At 48.1% G+C, this 21,868-nt stretch overlaps 1 protein-coding gene and 1 non-coding gene across 6 annotated transcripts in view; both read left to right on the top strand.

Annotated features, from left to right (window-relative positions):
• Positions 1–21,868, top strand: part of HM13 (histocompatibility minor 13) — a 44,816-nt gene that overhangs the window by 5,921 nt on the left and 17,027 nt on the right. For all 5 annotated transcript variants that reach the window (XR_007498885.1, XR_007498884.1, XM_049779282.1 and 2 more), the window contains 3 exons: positions 7,003–7,101; positions 15,458–15,540; positions 21,380–21,468. Coding sequence is in view for 3 of the 5 variants with exons in the window: in XM_049779282.1 (XP_049635239.1) it covers positions 7,003–7,101; positions 15,458–15,540; positions 21,380–21,468 (271 nt within the window). In the remaining 2 variants the exon portion in view is untranslated. The remainder of the gene's footprint in view (positions 1–7,002; positions 7,102–15,457; positions 15,541–21,379; positions 21,469–21,868) is intronic.
• LOC126019828 (U6 spliceosomal RNA) lies at positions 8,605–8,710 on the top strand. The gene has a single exon (XR_007499449.1). It is a non-coding gene; the product is annotated as a U6 spliceosomal RNA (small nuclear RNA).

The raw sequence follows: 21,868 nt of genomic DNA, 5'->3' as shown, positions 1-21,868 counted from the left end.
CAGCCAATCCAGGACCAAAGGTGGTTGGTTCGAATCCCGGTGTCCCATATGGTCCCCCGTGCCTGCCAGGAGCTATTTCTGAGCAGACAGCCAGGAGTAACCCCTGAGCACGCCGGGTGTGACCCAAAAAACCAAAAAAAAAAAAAAAAAAAAAAAAAAAAAAAAAAAAAAAAAAAAAATCTGTACTGTGCATGCCAGGCATCTGTGTATTAGTGGGTTTTGTTTGTTTTAATGTGGCCTGCAGTCCATACTCTGAGGATTTGCTTTAGTTTCGGTTTGGGGGCCTACCCTGCAGCACTCAAGGGCTACTCTAGTGAGACTCAGAAGGCCCCATGTGACCCCAGGGATGGGATCCAGGTTGGCCACATTAAGGTGCCATGTAACGTTTCTACCCACCCTGCTATCTCTGGTCCTTGGCTATATTAGCAAAATTCCTCAACATTGACTTCTTTTGTTTTTTGTTTTTTTGTTTCTGGGCCACACCCTGCAATGCTCAGGGGTTACTCCTGGGTATGCACTTAGAAATCGCTTCTGGCTCAGGGGACCATATGGAATGCCAGGGATCGAACCCAGGTCCGTCCTGGGCAGTCACACGCAAGGCAACCACCCTACCGCTTGCCCCACTGATCAGCCCCTCGACCTTGACTTTCTGAGTCAAGAGTCTGTATATTTGTTTGAGATAAATATTACCAAATTAGCCTACCACAGAGGTGGCCCTGGTGACCTCAATTCCAATGAATAGTCTGTTTCCAGAAATTTGTGAGATGCATAATGTAATCTGGTCTAGAAAGAATAACTAGCTGGCCCCTAATAGATGTGAGGGTGGAGTTTAAGTAGTGCACTTGCCCGGCTATGGAGGCTGAAGCTGAAGGTCTGGAGGCAGGGACAAGTCAGAAATGCTTAGGAAGTAGGATTAGGCGACCCGGGCTGCCCTGCCCTGCCCTGCCCTGCCCTGCCCTGCTGGAGCCACAGACTAGCGGAATGATTCGTGGGTTCCAGAGGGTTTCTAGGGCCTGACTTCGAGGCAGGGATCCACAGTGAGTCTATGGCTGAAGCTGGGCACCTCTCCGCCTTCACTGCCGCCCAGAGTGTCACTAAAAGCTGAATTATTTTATTTCTCCTATTTGTATCTGTCCCTGCCCCTGCATGTGCTTGTGTTTGCGTGCACACTCTCTCTCTCTCTCATTCTCGCTCTCTCCCCCCACCTTTCCTTTTCTCTCTCTCTCCCTCTTCTCACCATGTGTCATTATGTTTGTGTTTATGTATGAGCTCCTGCATTTGAATATGTATCTGCTTTAAAATTCCTGATTGAGGAGCCAGAGAGACAGCACAGTGGTAGGGCGTTTGCCTTGTATGCAGCTGATGTAAGACAAACTGTGGTTCAAATCCCAGCATCCCATATTTCCTTCGCACCACTGGGTGTGACACTCCCCCCCCTCCCAAATTCCAAATTGAATTGGAAGAAAATCCTAACAACTTGTATTATTTTTGTAACTGCAAAATATTGTTTATTGGGGTGAGGAAGGCATACAGTGCCTGGGGTCAATTGCATGCAAAGCACATGTCCTATTCACTGTACTATCTCTGCAGCCCCACCTAAGTTTTATTGCATTTAGGATTCTGCTCTTCAGAAGGGTCACCTGCTCCTGAGCATCTTGTCTCAGCTTTTTTGAAGAAATTTCCGTGTAGATGAGCTGTGGTCATCTAGAGCAGGGTTCTAGAGCCCAGACTTCCTCCATTTGAATCTTTGCTCTGCCACTTGCTAGCTCTGTGACCTGTCCAGGTAACTTCATCTCTCTGAGCCTCAGTCTCCTGTCTATAAAATAAAGGTGTTATACAAGTACTGCTGTTGCAAGTCAGCCCCGAAGAGGTTGACCGATGGAGGGATGGAGGATGAGGTCTTTCCCCTTCAGCTTGAAGCACACGTCTGCCACCTTGTCTAGCCAACGGTTCTGAGGTGAAACGGCGGGTAAACACTCGTAGACAGTCAGGCTTGTGGAAATATTAGCTTTTTTTGGTGGACAAGACTGAAGTCCAAAGACTCAGCATCAGTTCCTGCCAAAAGCCTCTCGCCTTCCACAGACCCTTGTTTTTATCCCCCAGAATCAGGTACCACCCAATGGTGGAAGCAGAATCAGGTACTACCATAGGGTGGGGTCAGAATGCCAGGTCACACCCTAGGGTAGGGCACAATCACTAATCAGGTTAGGGTCAGTAACATAATAATCCCCTAAAATATTTACATACATAACATACTGCTTCCCCCCCCCCTTTTTGTTTTTTGGGCCACACCCAAAAACCTGAGTGGTGACTCCTGGCTATGTGCTCAGAAATCGCTCCTGACTTGAGTGACCATATGGGATGTCAGGGATCAAACCAAGGTTAGTCCTGGGTCAGCCACTACCACTGGGCTATCACTCCGTCCCCAAGTACCTGCTTTGTGGGACAAATGGGGAGTGTTTGAGAGAATGCAAACAGCTGGAACTCATGTAGGAGGCCTGGGTTCAGTTCTCAGCTCTTCATGGTTCCCTGTGCACCACTGATTGTGGCCTCAACATATAGATAAATGAGATAAAATCCTGTGAAGCACTTAGAGCACCCAGAAAGTTTTTTTGTAAAGTCATTTGTATCACTGTTCCTGCTTGGCCCATTTCTCCCCAGTGATTCAATGCTGTAGCTGGGCACATTTATAACCATCACCCACCACTCTGAAGGTGGAGCGTCTGCCCAGCCTTGGTTTGTCATCAAATAGTACTAAGCCTCTTACCACCCAGAACTGGACTGAATTGAAGGGAACATGTGGCCAAGGACTTCCTGCTGGTCTCAAGGAAGCAGGAGCCCAGTGGAGCCTTTCTCCCCTGTGCTCCATCCCCCACGTCCCTTCGACTGTGCTTCCCTTCCATTGTAAGCAAATGACACTTACCAGCTCTACAGACAAACCCAGAGTCTCTGTCCCAGCAACCTGGTGCTGGCAGTCATTGCCTGCTTTCTCCCAAGTCCCCTACATAACACTGAGACTGCAGGTTACTGGTCCAGCTGGAGTGATGTGTCCGTATCCCACATAGGAGGACCCCAGTAGTTTGTACTTTCAGACTGAGGGGATGAGAGTCCCTGGAAGAAGAGATAGTGTGTCCAGGTTCCCCTACTGGGAAGAAGTAGGGCCAGGAGCCCTGGGTATAAGTCTTGTTCTGTCCCACACCCCTCTGTCTCTCTGGTGAGCTGTTTCCTTGCTCATCGGAGTCTTTTCTCGCTGGCCTGTGAGTCCCTCCAGGTCAAGAACTGTCTGGCTTGCTTTATGCTGAGCCATTGCTGCACAGGAAGCAGGTGGGGCTTGTGATGGTACCAGAGAATGAGGCATTTCCTGTGCCCTGCAGTGCACCAGGGTCTAGGGATAAGGAGAGGCTGATTGCCCCAGGGTGCTCTCCACTGCTTCCCCACAGCTGCCATAAAGGGCCTCAGGAGGCAGGAGGGTCTGTCTGCCAGACCTGTACTGTGCCATCCACTTCAGCCTTGTATCTTGGAGGCACTTAAAAGTTGCCTGCCCAGCTGCTCAGCGGAGGTCTCCTGGGTCATCACTGGTGCAGTTCATTTCCGGGTGCTTTTACTTCTTTATCTCCCCTGGGTTAAGCCTCTCAACCTCTTCTTTTTTTTTTTTTATTTACCCCGACCCTCGGCCAGCTCGGCCCCCCATCTCAACCTCTTCTGAGGTCAGTAGAACCAGAGATGATCCAGGATACTGAGACACAGAGAACAAATGTTTTGTCTGAGGTCCCATTGCAAACCATGAATAGTGTACTAACTGTCTCTTTTTTCTTTATATACATGAATTCTTTCTGTCGGAAAACTCCAGAACTGGAACTGCTGGCTCAAACTGTACATGCAGTTCTAACTCTGATACATACTGTCAGGTGCATTTTTATAAGGACACACTTTTACTCCTTGCAGCTGTCGGAGGATATACCTTATTGCGTCACCTGCTCGCATTGTCACCAAATATTCAGTTCTGCCATCCTGATGAGAAAACCATAAAGCCACACCATTTCATTTCATTTCATTCTCTTATTTAGAATGAGAATAAACAATTCCCTTGTGGTTTGAAGTCATCAGCAGTTCTCTGACTCTTATCTGGGTTTCTGTCATGTCCATTGTCCAGTTGGATGCACTTGCAAGTTACCCTCTCCCAGTGGCTGAGCCTGTCGGTTACAAACCCGTTTGTCTGTTCCCCACATCCCTGTTTCCCAGGCACCTTGCCTGGGCTTGCTGTCCTGTGCCCTCATCTTCCCCTGCTGCAGCCTTCCACCTTGGGCCAAGATTGCCTCCCCATACCAAGGACCTTGTAGTGATTGTGTCATCCAGTTGGTTTGAGGTGGTTCTGATCCTAATTATCAGACTCTGGTGTTGAACTTGATAGTTCTCATCGCAGGGACACCAAGGCCAAAGACAGTCATAGAACAAATGTGACTGGGATCCTGGGTACTGTAACGAGCCTGGGGCTATTAGGGAGAGAACTTCACATTAGCATGAGCAGACTTCCGAAACAGCATCAAAGGGACTCTGCTAACTGATGTCAAATGGAATTGGACATGTGAAGTGGCCTGGGAATTGCAGCTGGGAAGTAGTGAGGAAGCCTGAGAAGACTTCCGTGGCAACAAGCATTTGTTGGGTCCCAGAATGCCTGGAGGATTTTGCCTGAGTGGTCCTGGAGACAATACTGAAATCATCCTGACAGCTTTGACTGTGTCTTTGTATAGCTTAAATCAGAATTAGACTATTAGAGGTTGCTTTTCATTAGAAAGTCTCTAGGTATTCTCTGAAACTCATTTAATTCCTTTGTTACAAATACACCAATTCCCATTTATAAACTTAAATTATTTGGGTTTGCTTAGTTGTTTTTGTTTTGGGGCTGTGGCTTTTGTTTATTTTGAGACCAAACCTAGCAATGCTCAGGGTTTACTCCTGATTGCAGTCTGGATTACTCTTGGCAGTGTTGAGGTGCTGGGGTTTAAACAAACCATGTCCACCATGTGCAAGCACCAAACCTGCTGTACTATTGCTCTTCTCTTGGTGGTTCATTTTGGACCAATCCCGGTACTGCTCAGGATTTACTTCCTGGCTCTGCTCAGAAATCACTTCTGGTAGGCTTGGAGGACATTATGGGATGCTGGGGGTTGAACTCAGGTCCGCCGAGTGTAAGTGCCAGCCTACCCCTTATTTGTTTGCCTTCCACCTAGTGATGTTCAGGGACCACTCAGGCAGTGCCTGGTAAACCATATATAAAGTGCTAGGGATTCAGACTAGGATTGGCCACATGCCAGGCTCCAGCCCAGTACTGAGATGAGTGGTGCTTGTGGGGATATGCAGTGCCAGGCCTTCCACATACAAAGCATGGCCTTAGTGCCTTTAACTCTACCAGCCCAGCAAATTATTCTTGCTCATGTAAACATCCTTTATCTTCTCTTTACCCTGGTTGAAGCGGAAGCCTCATGCCCCAAATCCAGGGCATTGGATAGATGCGGGTCTGGAAGCAAACGCCAACGCAGGAAATAATCCACGCACAGTTAAGAGGATAAATCAGGTTCAGAAACTCCCACACACAGGCTTTCCGCTCCTAAGAAGCTGAAAGCTCAGTGGTGGAAAACCAAAACCACATGCTATTTTCCCGAGACTTGATTAGGAAACACCACACCACACCCTGGGGTGGAGAACAGGTGGCCTAAGTTGCCGATCCAAAGGATGCTTCCATCCAAAGGTGCTTTCTGACCAGTGAGTAACAAGCATATCCTAAATAGGATGGAACCTGGTTAATCCAACATACTTGATCACATACTTGTCAACTACAGCATCTGCTATTAAAAATTCTTGGGTTCTGGGACCAGAGCAGTAGTGCAGTAGGTAGAGCATATTATTTGAATGCAGCTGCCCTGGATTTGATCCCCAACATCCCGAGCACTGCCAGGAGTAATTCTTGAGAGTAGAGCCGGAAGTAATCCCTGAACATTGCTGGATATGGTCGTAAACAAAGAAAGACAAATCAAAAAAAAAAAAAAAAAACTAAAAAGACCACTTGTAGTGGGTAGAGGAAAGGGATTTTGCTGGCAATTTGGGTCACACCTATAGTGTTCAGGGCTTACTAATGGCTCTGTGCTCAGGATCACTTCTGACAATGCTCAGGGGACTATATGTGATGCCAGAGATTGAACTGGGTAGGCCATGTGCAAGGCAAGTACCTTGCCCACAGTAAGTCCTACACTGTTTTATTTCAGAAAATAAAACATTTTAGAGTGCCAAGGATTGAACCAGAGCTTCACCCAGAGTTGCAAGGAAGCACTCAATTGCTGAGCTATACTGCCTCCATCCCTGTGATTTTTACTTTTACCAGATTCATTTTTCTAGTTACTTTTTTTCTTTTTTTAAGTCTGAGATTTGTCAAGCATTGCTTCTGTAGGGCTAACGTAATAGTACAGTGATGTGAGTATATATAGCAATAGTACACTTACCTTTCATACAGCCATCCTGGATTCCCAGCATCTCATAGTCCTCCAAGCACTGCCAAAAGTAATTTTTGAGTGTTCAGCCAGGAGTAATCCCTAATCATTGCTGGGTGTGGCCCCACACACACACACAAAGAAAGAGTCCTTTCTGGTAGTTGGTATCTCCCCTGTCTAATTTGTTGCCATTCATAAACACTCACCCTTGCTGGATAAAGTGTACCTTGATTCTAACTTTGCTAATCAATAAGGAACTTGGACATACTTCTCCCATAGTCTTGGATTTTTGTCCAGTCCCTGCCAGAGCCCATCTCTCAGTGTCAAGGTTAGAACATCTTGCCCCAGGGTAACTGAGAGCCCTGGGCCACCAAATACTGGCAGAACCTTTGAGGCTGGAAAGTTTGGGAAATGTCCCTGGAACTGCCTTGGTTGCGTGGACTGTTAGGGCGTCAGGCTCGAACCAGTGCACAGCCCCCCACCCACTGCTCAGGGGTCACTCTCTTCTCTTCTTCAGAATCCTTCAGATATGCCTGAAACCATCACCAGCCGGGACGCCGCCCGCTTCCCCATCATCGCCAGCTGCACACTCTTGGGCCTCTACCTCTTTTTCAAAGTAAGTCCTTTGATAACTGTGTGCCCTTCACTTCAAAAATAACTTCATTTTATTTATTCCATCACAAGGGTTATGCATGTTTATTCCTTTAAAGAAAAATCTCTTAAAGAGCGGAAAAAGATAGCCTCACCACCACCCACCACCTAAGAGACAGGAGTGTTGGTGTTGAGGCTTTTTCTCACCAGTCTTTATGTTTTTTTTTCTTCCTGAGTAGCATTTTATTTTGGTTTTGGTTTTTGGGGGGTTTTGTTTTGTTTGGTTTGGTTTTGCAGTTTGGTTTTATCATTGTACCGTGTGTGTTGGGATGGGGAATTTAGCGTGGTCTCCAGCATACCTCTACCATACTAATTGCCTTTTTTTCCCCTAATTTATCGAGGTTTATTTTCCCAATAAAAGTTATACAGGCTCAGTGTTGAAAACCTGGAAAACACAGAAAAATAAAAAGGGGAAAACAGCAGTCCTCCAAAACCCCACTACCAGAGACAGTCACAGGCTCCCTTCCGAGGTGTGTCCTTCTCCCGTGCACGATTTCTCCGTAGCTGTGACTACATGGTGTGTTTGGTTTTGTAGTTGCTTTTCCCACTGCACATTAAAAACATCATGAGCATTTTCTCATGTTACTGCAAAATTGCCTTAACCTTTTTTTGATAACATTCCAGGCATTATTCTCTGACTAAGAAAGTGATATCTGGGGCTGGAGCGGTGGCACTAGAGGTAAAGCGTCTGCGTTGCAGGGGCTAGCCTAAGACTGACCGCGTTTCAATCCCCCGACATCCCATATGGTCCCCCCAAGCCTGGAGCAATTTCTGAGCCCATACCCAGGAATAATCCCTGAGCGTCAATGGGTGTGGCCCCAAAACAAAAAAGTGATATCTGCCCAAAACTTAAAAAGAGGGGGGAAAAATTTGGGGGAGGAGGGTACACAGATATTCACAGGAAACATGGTAGCTTTTTCAGGCTTTTAATAAGCCTGATTATAATCATATTATAACTAAAGTATTATATCTTACTGGTGTTTTGTTTTGTTTTTTGTTTTTTTTTTTGCTTTTTTTTGGACCACACCTGATGATGCTCAGGGGTTACTCCTGGCTGTCTGCTCAGAAATAGCTCCTGGCAGGCACGGGGGACCATATGGGACACCGGGATTTGAACCAACCACCTTAGGTCCTGGATTGGCTGCTTGCAAGGCAAACACCGCTGTGCTATCTCTCCGGGCCCATCTTACTGGTGTTTTTTTGTTTGTTTGTTTGATTTTTTACTAGTACATTCCAAGTACTTTATCTGGTCACTAATAATATGTCAAAGATCTTTTTTGTTTGTTTTTGTTTTGTTTTTAGGCCACACCAAGTTTGTTGCTCAGAAGCACTCCTGGCAGTGCTTGAGAGACTTGTAGTGCCAGGGACCAAGCCTGGGCCTCATACTTGCATACCTTGTACTCAGCTTTTTGATCCATCTCCCAGGCCCCTCAAAGATATCCTTTAATTTACATTTTAGAAATAACATGTGCTCGCTTTGGCAGCACATATACTAAAATTGGAATGATACAGAGAAGATTAGCATGCCCCTGTGCAAGGATGACACGCAAATTCATGAAGCGTTCCATATTAAAAAGGGGGGGGGGCGGAGAGATAGCACAGCAGCGTTTGCCTTGCAAGTAGCCGTCCCAGCACCAAAGGTGGTTGGTTCGAATCCCAGTGTCCCATATGGTCCCCCGTGCCTACCAGGAACTATTTCTGAGCAGATAGCCAGGGGTAACCCCTGAGCACCGCCAGGTGTGGTCCAAAAACCAAAAACCAAAAAAAAAAGGAAATAACATGTCTGGGGCCGGAGCAGTAGCACAGTGGTAGCATTTATCTTGCACATGGCTGACCTGGGACAGACCCTTGCTCAATCCCCAGCATCCCACGTGGTCCCTTGAGCCTACCAGGGGTGATTTCTGAGTACAGAGCTAGGAGTAACCCCTGAGCACCACCGGGTATGGCCCAAACCCCCCATAAAAAGAAATATATGTTCGTGGAGCCAGAGCAATAGTGTAGCAGGTAGAAGACCCCTTGCCTTGCACATGCCACCAACCTGGGTTCAATCCCCAGTACTACATTTGGTCCTCAGAGTTCTGCCAGGAGTGATTCCTGAAGGCAGAGCCAGGAGTATGTCCTGAGCACAGCCGAATGTGGCCCCAAAACAAAAAATACATTGGGCCACACCCAGTGATGTTCCATTTATTCCTGGCTAGGTGCTTAGAAATCGCTCCTGCTTGGGGGACCATATGGGACATCGAGAGATTGAACTGCGGTTTGTCCTAGGTTAGCTGCGTGCAAGGCATGCCCTCCCACTTGCACCACTGCTCTGGCCCCCCAAAAAAACATTTTAATAATAACTAAAAGATATATGTTGGGGCCAGAGAGATAGCATGGAGGTAAGGCATTTGCCTTGCATGCAGAAGGATGGTGGTTCAAATCTTGGCATCCCATATAGTTCCCCGAGCCTGCCAAAGATATATGTCAATGGGTCAGGAGATAGTACAGTGGCTATAGCACAGGCTTAGAATGAACCCAACCCATATTCAATTCCTGGTAACTCACAGTCCCCAAGCAATCCTGGGTGCAGCCCTGAAAGCCTCCTGAGTACCTTGGATGGCTCTGGAGTCCTCCAGCACCTCGGGTGCCCTGATATTTCTGGAACCATAGCTTGAGCAGTGTTGCATCCCTAGGCTCCGTGTTGAATTGCTGGCTCAGTTGGCCAAGAATTGCCAATGAGGTTCCTAGGCCTCCTGCTTTGGGGCCTTAACAAACAAATATGGCTGGAGCAATAGTGCCTCAGATAGAGTGCTTGTCTTACATGCAGCTGACATAGGTTTGATCCCCAGCATCCCAAATGGTTCCCCTGAACACTGCCAGAGATAATTGCTCACTATAGAACCAGGGGTGACCCTTGAGCATTGCCAGGTGTCATCCAAAGCAAACAGAACAACGAACAACAACAACCAAAAATTGGGCACCTATGTTCGTGGTTTATAAGTTTTTCTATATAAGTTCGGGAGAGGATACAGGGGTTAAGGTGCTTTTCTGTACATGGATTTGACCCCTGTACAATTCCCAGAACCACATGGTTTCCCCCAAGCACTGTCAGAAATGACCTCAAGCAGGGCCGGAGTGGTGGTGCAAGCGGTAAGGCTTGCCGGTGCTAGCCTGGGACAGACCATGGTTCAGTCCCCCAGTGTCCCATATGGTCCTCCAAGCCAGGAGCGATTTCTGAGCGCATAACCAGGAGTAACCCCTGAGCATCACCGGGTATGTCCCAAAAACAAAAAAACAAACAAAAGAAGAAATGACCTCAAGCACCACCAGGTATGGCCTAAACATTCTCCCCAACCCCCAAAAAAAGGTTTTCAACCTTTTAAAAGGTAAAAAAGGGACAATTCTCAATAAATTTTTTTCTAATCTGTTTTTGCATAGATCTAAATATTATATGAGAATTTAAATATACGTATCAAGCATATGTTTATTCTCACCATGGAGTGCTGATATTTCTTCGGATTTTTTTTTTTTTAAACTTTTTGAGCCACATCTGGTGTCGCTCAGGGGTTACTCCTGGCTATGCTCTCAGAAATCACTGCCATGGAGATATTTTTATCTACATGGTTAAATCTGCCTCATTTTGGAGCTCCTCGTGGCTCTGTTTGAGAAATACCACCCTGCGAGGTTCTGGAAAATCACTCTGCCAGGATACCCTGAACAGCCACATGCACGTGTACATGTCTCGTGCACATAGTTTTAGTATATTTGCGATAGAGTTAGCAGACAAAATGATATCCCCACTTGTTATTTGCACAAATGGTGCTACATCCCTTCAAAAAGATTTACCAGTTGACGCTTCTAGCCCTTATAAATCTGCTGGCTTCCCCGAACTCTCACCTATTTCAGATTTTTAACACCTGTTTCCTATTTCATCAACACCTTCATTGCTGAATCAAAACTCTACTTCAAGTTCCAACCTGGGTTCAATCCCCAAGCACCCTATGGTCCCCTGAGTTCAGAGCCAGGAATAAGTGCTGAGTATCACCAGGTGTGGCCCACAAACAAACAAGAGTAGGGGCTGGAGAGATAGCACAGAGATAGGGCGTTTGCCTTGCACACAGTCCATCTAGGACAGATGATGGTTCAAATCCCGGCATCCCATATGATCCCCCAAGCCTGCCTGGATCGATTTCTGAGCACAGAGCCAGGAGTAACACCTGAACGCTGCCGGGTGTGACCCAAAAATAAAACAAAACAAAACAAAACAAAACAACAAAAAAACAAGAGTACATCAGGGACCAAAGAGTTAGTTCAGTGGGTTGAGTACAGCCTTTTCATGCAGGAGGCCTAGATTTGATCCCTGGAATTGCTTAGTCCCCCAGGAACCATTGGGAACAACCCCTGAGCACTGATCTGGGAGTAGCATCCTATGCAGTGCCACATGTCACTGCATCAAATTATTTTAGGTAGTCACTGATTTTTTTCCTGTGTAAAGAGTTGAATTTATCTTATTTTTGAATCATTGCACTCCATCATCAGTCCCTGCTGGATTCCCTGCTTTTTCTTCCCCATTTGAAGCCTGTCTCCTTCCCAAGCTTCATTTCCTTCTCCACCAGAGACCCCGCTCAACTGCCTTTGATGGTGTCCTCCGCTCTGTGTCTCTTAATTAGATCGGTGGTGTTGGTGTGTCCGTGTGTGCCGGGCCATGTCTGCTGTTCCCCTTTCCTTGCCCCAGTACTTGTGTGTTTTGTCCTGCTCTGGCCACCAGGCCCCTTGCCTCTGATTTGCCTCTCAGCAGGTTCTTCTCAAGTCTCCACTGTACTTCTGATCTACACCTGAGCCCTTGCCTCACAACCTTCTCACATTTTCAGAACTTCGGGGTTTTTTGCAGCAAGGTTCTCCAAAAGGACTTCCGGCAATTGGGTCAGAGCAGTAGAACAGCAGGAAGGGCACTTGTCTTGCATGAGGCTAACCCAGATTTGATTCCCAATATCCCATATGTCTCAAGGAGTAATTTCTAAGTGTTGAGCCAAGAGTAACCCTTGAGCATTGCCAAGTGTGGTCACCCCCTAAAAAAAATAAATTTTCTAGCAACTGGTCTACACATGTCTCTGAGGCACCAGTAGCCTCTCATTCCACCTATCCTTTCCCCTGGGAGGGACACACACCTCAGCCCATTCTGGAGAGAAAATAGCACCCTCTGCCCCCTCTCTGTCCACACTCAGCTTTCTGAAAGACCTGCACAGCACGGCCACCAGCATTTTCCTAAAGGCCTGACTGGCTGCAAAAGGGGCAATTTGCTTAGCAGTAGCCCCTTCCTATCCTGAACAGGGTGCTGAAATTGGTGGTGTTAGACAGATCACCTGTATCAGAGACATAGGACGGGGCTCTGGTGTTTTGCCTTGCAGGTGACCATCCAGGTTCTATCCCTGCCACTGCATAGTCCCCCAAGAGCCACGGGGAAAAAGAACCTCCTACTGTGGTTGCTTTAGGGCAACTTATAAAACTTTAGTCCCACAGCTTAAGAAGCATAAAAGAAAGAAATTAGAGAAAATGGAAAATGGATGATTAGAATAAAATCAAACCAAGAAGCCTTGGGTGAGGCCCACCCCCTGACCCCATGCTCCGAAGATCTGTGCTCCTGCTCACAAGTGCTTCTCTCATGCCCACAGCTCTACCTTCTTAGCTCCCAAAGCACTAAAAAATAGGCACCTGGGGCTCAGCTGTGCCCTCCACACAGGCAGATCCAGAACTCAGAGGTACAACCAGAGAGAAGTGTTTAAAAGGCACGCTGTGAGAGGTATGCCACTTCCTCATCAACAAAACCCGACCAAGAACCTATGGAATGGACCACTCTGTTGTTTGTTCTGTCCAATGAGCCTAGGATGCTGCAGCAAGAGCTCCTGGCTCTTCCCCACCCTTTAGGACAGGGGTCTCAAACTTGCGGCCCGCGGGCCATTTGAGGCCCTCCGTACATTTTGTGGCCCGAGGCCGGCCTTCAAATATCGCTGTATACGCGATTATTCACTTACCGAATAATCACAATAAAAATCACATTAGTAAGAAAAAAATCACATTAAGCATTCGCATACCCCGAGCAGTTTCGTTTGGGGTATGCAAATGTTTAATGCGATTTTTTTTCTTACTAATGCAATTTTTTTATTGCTAATATTTGGTAAGTGAAATTTCTTATGTGGCCCTGCCTCACCCCGACTTTGCCTCCTACGGCCACCAGGTAAATTGAGTTTGAGACCCCTGTTATGTTTTGAGGATAGACACCATGCAGATCATACCGAGGACAGATGGAAAATGAGCCAGTCTGCAGGTCCTGGAAAGCAGACAGGCTGCCTGGAATGGACCCACCCCTGTCAGCAGCACCTCCTCTAGCCCAGAAGTCCAGAATCCTCTTCCTCTCTGCATTTTTCAGCTCTACTGCCACTGAACACTGCCTGCAACTCCCACTTCTGGGACAGATCTGGACTCTGGCCACTGCTGCTCCTCAGAACCCTCTGTCCCCAGCTCATGGTGACTTTGCTAGGTAGTAAAGAGCCCCTCAACCCTCAAGGGGGCCATCTGCTTCCCCACAGCAGCAGATGTCTTTCAAGGCATCATATCACATCACAGCCTCCTCTCCACACAGTCCCTCTCTTTCTGGCCTATCTCACCCCAGTCCCTTTTCAACCCCACTTTCCTCCCCAGGGTCTCTATCTCATCTCCTTCATCCTCCTCCTTCCATATACACATCCACTCTTGTTTACCTCAAGACCCATACATGCTCCCTTCCCTCCATCTCAAATATTCCCCAACAGCTGTACAACTGTTATATTTAGGGTTCTGCTCCAGAAGGCAATGAATGTCCTCCAGCAGGCCCCCTGGCTAAGTTACCATTCACCGCACTGTCCTCTTCCTGCCCCATTTTATCTTTCTTGTCTCCATGACCTCCTGGGTGGTCTGTAGCAGCTGAAGGCCCTATGGTGTTCTTTCTTCCTCCTGGTACTCAAACTTCATGAGGCCATGAACTCTTCTGTGTTCTTCCCTTTGCCTTCACCAGTGGTAGGCAAAAAGGAGTGGATCAGAAATTAGCATGTGAATTATCAAGGTCAGAGACCTGGAGAGAATGAGTGGTTCCACTTGGTGCTGAGAAGGGGGTGTCCCAGGCCACAGAGAGCAGTTATGCAAGATGATGGCTCAGGTGAGCCCTGCTTTAAGAGGATCCTGGCATGTAGACATGACCTTAGTGAGCTGCAGACTGTGGCAAGTGATGGGGCCTGCAGAGTACATAAGTAGAGGGACCACATAGCTCCCCTCCTGCTTGGCTTTAGTGAAATGAGCATCTCCCTGCGTTCCCCACCACAGCACACCTGCCCTCCCAGTGAGAGACTGTAGTGATGGCGGCGTCAGAAGATGATGCAGCAAATATGGTGTAGTAGAGGTACAGTCGAATAGGCAGTGTAGTATTCCCAAAGCTCAGGGCTGACTGCTGTTGATGGATGGCTCTGGAACAGTATGAAAACATCTCTCTAGTGCAGCCTATCAGCACACAGAACCAGAAGCAGATGAAATGACCTCCAGCTGTGACAATGGGTTCATGTGACTGCCCAGAAAAGCAGGTTGAAGAAAAGGAGTGGGTTCAGAGAACTTGTATCTTAGGGTGCTTGGAGCTCCCATGGCCACTTCTAGGCTCTCTCTGGGTGTTGAGCAATGATGAGACTGTTTCTCCTTGGAAGAGTGTTTCCTGGGGTTCAGAAGACTCTCCTGAGACTCAGAAATGCAGCTTCTCCTCAAGGCAGTCATCACACAGAACTCTAAGCACAGATACATCAATGCCTGTCCCCACATGCTGAAGCTACCAAGAGCAAGTGTGAGACTCTTTGGAGAAATGCATCTGGAATCTTAAGGCTCCTTCCCCATTTCCCCTATAGCCACAGAAATCAGAAGTCCCCTAATACTGTATATGGGATTCCCCTGACATTCCTATAGGCGTGTACCACACACACACACACACACACACACACATACACGCACACACACACGCACACACACACAAACACACACACAAAACACCATTTTCCACTCACCCAGAAGAGGGGCCAGAGAAGCAGTTCTGGGTGTGAGGCACCTGCTGCATGCAGCCACTTCGGCCAATTCTGGTTTCATTCCTTGGTTTCTTTCAAGGGCTCACTCCTGAGCACAAAACCAGGAATACTCACTGAGTACCACAGGGTGTGGCCCAAACTGTCCCAAACTATCCCTGCTCAAAAGATAAAAACAACAAAAGAGGGGCCACTCTGATTTCCTTGTACCCTGACTTCCTGTTTCTCTTTATATTTCCACCTCAGATATTCTCCCAGGAGTACATCAACCTTTTGCTGTCCATGTATTTCTTCGTGCTGGGAATCCTGGCCCTGTCCCACACCATCAGGTCAGAAGGCATCTCTACAGCATTTGAAGCCACTTTCTCAGGAGCCAGGAAAGGGTCTTGGATAAGAACATGATCTCTGGCGCCATTCAGAGCCAGGTTTGAATCCTGGCTGTCAGAAACCAAGGGGTTCTTGGCTCCACTGGAGTGAGATCTGTAACCTCTCTGGGCCACAGTTTCTGTAGGAGCAGGGATGAGAGTAGCCAGGGGTATCAGCACCACATGAGCCGTCAAGTGCAGGCGATGAGGTCAGTCATCACTGAGACGAATGACACTGCTACCTGCTGTGGTGTGTCACCCACTCAGGGCTGTAAGCAGGGCTCCTCGCACAAGTACTTCCTTCACAGCGGGAGTGAGGCTGTAAAGTGAGAAGTTGGGAGTGCAGGGCTCTGGAAAATTGAGGATCTGACTTGGAGTCCAGACTGCTCCCAGATAGTCCCAGGACTTGGGCAAGTTGCTTAATCTCTCTGGCCTCTACCTCTTCACCTGAAGGTGGAAGGGATTGAATGATGTCTTCCTTGAGGACCACATAGAAAACTGAGTCCAGAGCCTGGTGTTTCATGTGTTGAATAATTTAAATGCAGTTGTTCACTACGTTCACCTGCCAATAACCTTGTGTGCTTAGATTTTGCTTTGAATCCATTGTTACATTTGAAACTGGGGCTCAGAGAGGTTATGAAATTTGCTAGGGTCACACAGCTGTGATAAGATGGCAGAGCCAAGATTCAAACCCAGGCCTTAGTGGCCTTAGTGCCCATCCTCTCCTCCTGGCCATCCTGCTCTTATGCAGACTGGTATGAGTTCAGTAGAGGGGTAAACAGTCTGGGCCAGGCATTGCGGCCACTCTTGACCCTCTAGGCCAGTTCTCTGCGTGGTCAGTATCTGGCATCCCTCGCTGTACTTTCCATGTTGGGTTGTGTGCTCAGCCCTGTTCCTCACTATTGACCAAGAATGTCTTAACACGTTTAGGCTTGTTGACCCTATGGCTGAGAACCAAGGATGGAGCCCCAAGGCAACCTGCAGAGCTAGGGAAGCTCCCACGAGGAGCAACTGCAGCTCAAAGTCAGCTTTGAAGGTCAGAGGTACCTGAGCAGTTTGGTGGAGCAGATCCTGAGTCTGGCATGGGAGTTGTAAGTCCAGGACACCGGCAGCTCCCCAGAACAGTGAGAGAACAAACACAAAAGAGCATTTGAACATAGGATGAGTGTGGCCTTACTTACACATGCTGGCTAGCAGGTCTGTGTGTTGATCAAGAACTTATACTCAGATTGCATGCACACACGCACAGCCTGGCTCCACCAGTACTCTAATTTGTAAGTCGCTCCAAATGCTGACAACCATTTCTTTAGCTGTAAATAAGTGGAGGGACCAGGTCAGGGAGAGAGCTCAAAGGGACAAGCACATCGTAGGAGCCAGCACCACATGACTGGGCTGAAAAACAAGCCCAGACACCAAAGAGAGACGAGGCCACTGTATGGCTGGACTTGGAGCTCTGCTTGTTGGACATCTTCATGGTCATCTTCACCTACACCTCACCCACTAAATCTTGTTCTGGTCACAGCGGGTAGGTCCTGGCCTGTCTTCCGTCCCGTGAACTGTGAACTCCAAGGACTGGGCAGCTCAGGCGGTTAAGCGGTACTAACTCCTTCCCTCAGGCTCCCATTAAATCAGGACCATTACTTCCAGACAGGGCCGATTCTTTCCATAGTGAGATTAGACTCCCCCCACCCCCCAAATACTAGTTCACCTATCCTGTATCCACAGAGACCTGGGACCCCATCCTCTCCGCAGCCCATCCACACCTCTCACTTTTTGCTGGGGACTGGTTTGTTTGTTTAACTCAACTTTGCAAGAGAGATCTCCATCTGGTTGTCCCTTCTCAGGATTTTGAATTTATATCTTTTGTTGCATTTTGAGGGTGTATTTTTTTTTTTTTTTTTTTTTTTGGTTTGGGAACCACACTGGACAATGCTTAGGTGCTTACTCCTGGCTCTGTGACCAGATCACTCTTGCTGGGGCTGATGATTCTGAGATCCAGTCAGTCAGCAGCTTGCAAAACAAACATCCTACCCCACTGTACTATATTTTCGGCTCCCCCTTTTTTTTTCTTTTAGTAACAGTGACTAAGAAACTTTGTCCTAAATTCCTCTCTTTTTTATTTTTATTATCATTTTTTAATTTTGGGCCACATCCGGTAACACTCAGGGGTTACGTACTCCTGGCTATGTGCTCAAAAATTGCTCCTGGCTCAGGGGACCTTATGGGACTACGGGGATCGAACCGCGGTTTGTCCTGGGTCAATCACGTGCAAGGCGAACACCCTACCGCTGCACCATTGCTCCGACCCTCAAATTCCTCATTTTAAGCTAGAAAGCAACCACCTTTTAGACAGTTCACAATTTCGGTAGAAATTGTCGAATGACCAGTAGCAGCAAAAACTGTACATAAGATACTATTGGTCAAGATAGTATGGTGGATAGGACACATGACTTACTTGTGGCCAACCAGGTTTGAACCCCAGAATTCCTTATGGTCCCCTGAATACTGCCAGGTACTCTGTGATCCCTGAGCACTTCTGGGTATAACCCAAAAACCAGGAAGGAAGGAAGGAAGGGAGGGAGGGAGGGAGGGAGGGAGGGAGGAAGGAAGGAAGGAAGGAAGGAAGGAAGGAAGGAAGGAAGGAAGGAAGGAAGGAAGGAAGGAAGGAAGGAAGGAAGGAAAAGAAAAGAAAAGGAAGAATGCTGTATTGTTGCAAATGTTGGTGAGCTGTGTCTAACTCATAAACCTAGAGTTAGATCTTCCTCCAGAACCAACATGATCCCCAAGGGATTAGAATGGGGCTCACAGGGCCGGAGAGATAGCACAGCATCGTTTGCCTTGCAAGCAGCCGATCCAGGACCTAAGATGGTTGGTTCAAATCCCAGCGTCCCATATGGTCCCCTGTGCCTGCCAGGAGCTATTTCTTAGCAGATAGCCAAGAGTAACCCCTGAACACCGCCTGGTGTAACCCAAAAAAAAAAAAAAAAACAGGAAAAGAAATAGGGCTCACAGGGCCAGAGAGATACCTTGGATGTAGGGCATTTGCCGTGCATGAATGGTTTGAATCCCGGTATTCCATATGGTCCCCCAAGCCTGGTAGGAGTAATTTCTGAGTGTAGAGCCAGGAGTAACCCTGAGCGCTGCCGGGTGTGACCCAAAAAAAGGAAAGAAAAGAAATGGGACTCGAGTCATAGGGTAGGGATGTATCAGCAGGTAGAAGCAAGTGAGGAGTAGGGCCCTGGTCTCTTGGACACAGCCCATATTCTTTCCAGCTTTGGCAAAAGCACAAGGCAGCAGAGCTGGGCAGGATCAGCTGCTCCCACCATGGCTTGTGCAGCAGAGTCAAGTCAGATGCTAGAGCTTAGCCAGAGGGAATGAAGAGATGGGACAGCAGGTGAGACTTTTGCTTTGCACATAGCTAAGCCAGGTTCAATCCCTGGTACCCCATATAGACCTTTGAACCTTACCAGAAATGATCTCTGAAGTATACAGCAAGGAGTAAGCCCTGAGCACCACTGGGGATGGCCCAAAAACAAATGAAGATCAAACCGCAGGCTTAAGTGCTCTCCATCCCACTGGAATATGCCACCAGGGCCACATGGCTACCATTACCTTGCCCCACACACCAAGACTCAAGCCCCAGCCAGAATCCTTGCTGTCAGACAAACCTCAGTGTTTAGCAAGTTATGCCCTTTAGCAAGTTACCCCCTCCCATCTTACTGAACTTTAGAGAAAGTGGATCTATGTCGCCAGTTTTCACTGGTCTTGCCTCCACCACAGCTAGGGGAGAAGGGATGTGTTTCAGGGAGTAGTGACCTTAGTTCCTACATGAGCCATCAGGTCCCAGGAAGACTGCCTGCCACAGGAGTCACCTCCTCCAGAGGCAGCCAGCGAATAACGAGGACCAGGAATTCCCTACTTGAAGGCCCAAGGGGCTGAAATGGGGCTTCGGCCAGCAAGGTCAGAATCCCAGGATAACAGAGACATCAGCTCAGAAACTTCCTGACTGAAGCAGAAACTGCCCTGGCCAGTACAGGGATGAGCAAACCTTGATATGCTCCTCTGAAGCTTTTAAGAGACGACCAAGGCCGCTTTTTGTATAAGGGAACAATTGCCAGCAATCGAGGACTACACAGCTTGCCCAGTTGGTTGGGAAGCAAAGCCCGAACTCCTGCGGAAGAGGCTGCCTCTGCTCAGCACCCACTGCCTTCACCCTCCCAGAGTGACTGCAGTGAAAGTGATTTCTGGCATCCAGAAACCTAGATCAATCCCCAATATCACATATGGTTCCCTGAACCTGCCAAGAGTTCAGTCCTCAGCATATGGTCCTCAGAGGACAGCTGATAAACTGCGACACCCAGAAAATAAGTGATTCCCAGCTTCATCAGTTCCAGTCTCTACCTCTTGACTGAGCCCTACTGTTGTCCTTGTGCCCACTGTATCTCTGATTCCAGAGCACACTTCATCTCCTTCATGGATCCAATTGGTTCTTGTAACAAGTAGAGAATCTGGACCCGGAGAGATAGCACAGCAGTGTTTGCCTTGCAAGCAGCCGATCCAGGACCAAAGGTGGTTGGTTCGAATCCCGGTGTCCCATATGGTCCCCCGTGCCTGCCAGGAGCTATTTCTGAGCAGACAGCCAGGAGTAACCCCTGAGCATCGCCGGGTGTGGCCCAAAAACCAAAAAAAAAAAAAAAAAAAAAAAGTAGAGAATCTGAGCTGCAGAGCCAGTTCTTGAACCGCTCTGAGCTTGCTGCCCTCTGTCATGGCTGTATGCCCCCAGGAGGATGTCAGCAGTGACGGAAACTCACTGTTCACGTTCCACGTGTTGTCCAGGGCTGGCCTAAGTTTTGCCCATGCCTCTCCTCTCTCCACAGCAGGTGGTGGCCTCTGTCAGATACAACTGAGGACACTGCAGAGCTACAGGGCTGAGCAGGCTTCAGGGCAGAATCACCCTGGCTAAGAATCAGTCACTCCCCAAACCTGCTGCCCTGGCACCTCAAGACACTAGATTTAACTGGAAAGGTAGTCCAGGAAGCAAAGCCTATTCTTTGACTGGTCGAGAGGCGGTATTCTGAGTCATCAGAGAAAATTCTGCCCGTATCAAAGAGGCCAGGTGGGAAGAGGGAACGTTGAGGGCACCCACATCCAAGGAGAGTGATTCATCTGCCAATCCAGTCCTTCCCTGTGAGTCTTGGAACGTGGTCAAGGGTGGGGATTAGGTCATCTGACTCGAGAGGCCCAGTCATAGTTTAGGAACTGCATTCCTGGTAGAGAAGGTGCCCTTGGGCAACACAGGGACCATACTTCAGGATTGCGACTGCCTGAGGGCCCATGTTTGTCTGTGTGTGTCTGAGAGTTTATCTGCATCACCTCTGTGTGCCTTGGGTGGTATCTGAGAGGCAGCACAGAAAGTCCTGGGCTTGAGTCTCAGCTTGCATCCTGATACTCAGTTTGAGCCCGAGCTGTGACCAACCAGCTGGAGAGTCTGTTTCCTTACCTGTAAATTGTGGGTCATGTGGGGCCAGAGAGATAGCACAGCGGTAGGGTGTTTGCCTTGCACATGGCCGACCCTGGATGGACCTGGGTTCGATTTCTGGCATCCCATATGGTCCCCCAAGGCTGCCAGGACTGATTTCTGAAAGCAGAGCCAGGAGTAACCCTTGAGCGCCACTGGGTGTGGCCCCCCAAAACGGGGTCATAACTTTTATCCTGTGGGGTGTCAGTGCCTGCATAGGATGGTGTTGGGGTGGTGGCTTGTTCCCCAGATCTATTTGCTGACATGCTTTGTCTTTCCTTCCAGCCCCTTCATGAATAAGTTTTTTCCAGCCAGCTTCCCAAACCGGCAGTATCAGCTGCTCTTCACACAAGGCTCTGGGGAGAACAAAGAAGGTCAGTGCTGCCTCTCTTGATGCCCTTGATGTGGGGAAGGAGTGAGTTCTAAAATCATTCCCTGGTTCACACCTGATTCCCACCTCCACTTAGAACCCCCAATACTAGTCTACTACCTTTCCATTTCCAAATTTTGGTGGTCTTTGGTTGGGAAGAATTTTTCATCTGTAAAATGAAATAGTGACCTAATTCCTCCTTCAGAGACATCTTTTTAGGACTGTGTGTGAGACATGGAAAACAGACAGCTTGCAACTTGGCTCATCAGCAGTCAAGGAAAGGGAGCTAGCATAGGGCCAGAAAGACAGCTCCATGGGCTCCATAGTCCACATGCTGTGGAATGCCAGACAGAGATTAAACCCAGGCTGACGGCAAGGCAAGCCTACCCACTGCCCACTGTACT

This window comes from Suncus etruscus, chromosome 9, assembly GCF_024139225.1.
Source record: "Suncus etruscus isolate mSunEtr1 chromosome 9, mSunEtr1.pri.cur, whole genome shotgun sequence".
Taxonomy (NCBI): domain Eukaryota; kingdom Metazoa; phylum Chordata; class Mammalia; order Eulipotyphla; family Soricidae; genus Suncus; species Suncus etruscus.
This window is presented reverse-complemented; position numbering and strand designations above follow the sequence as displayed.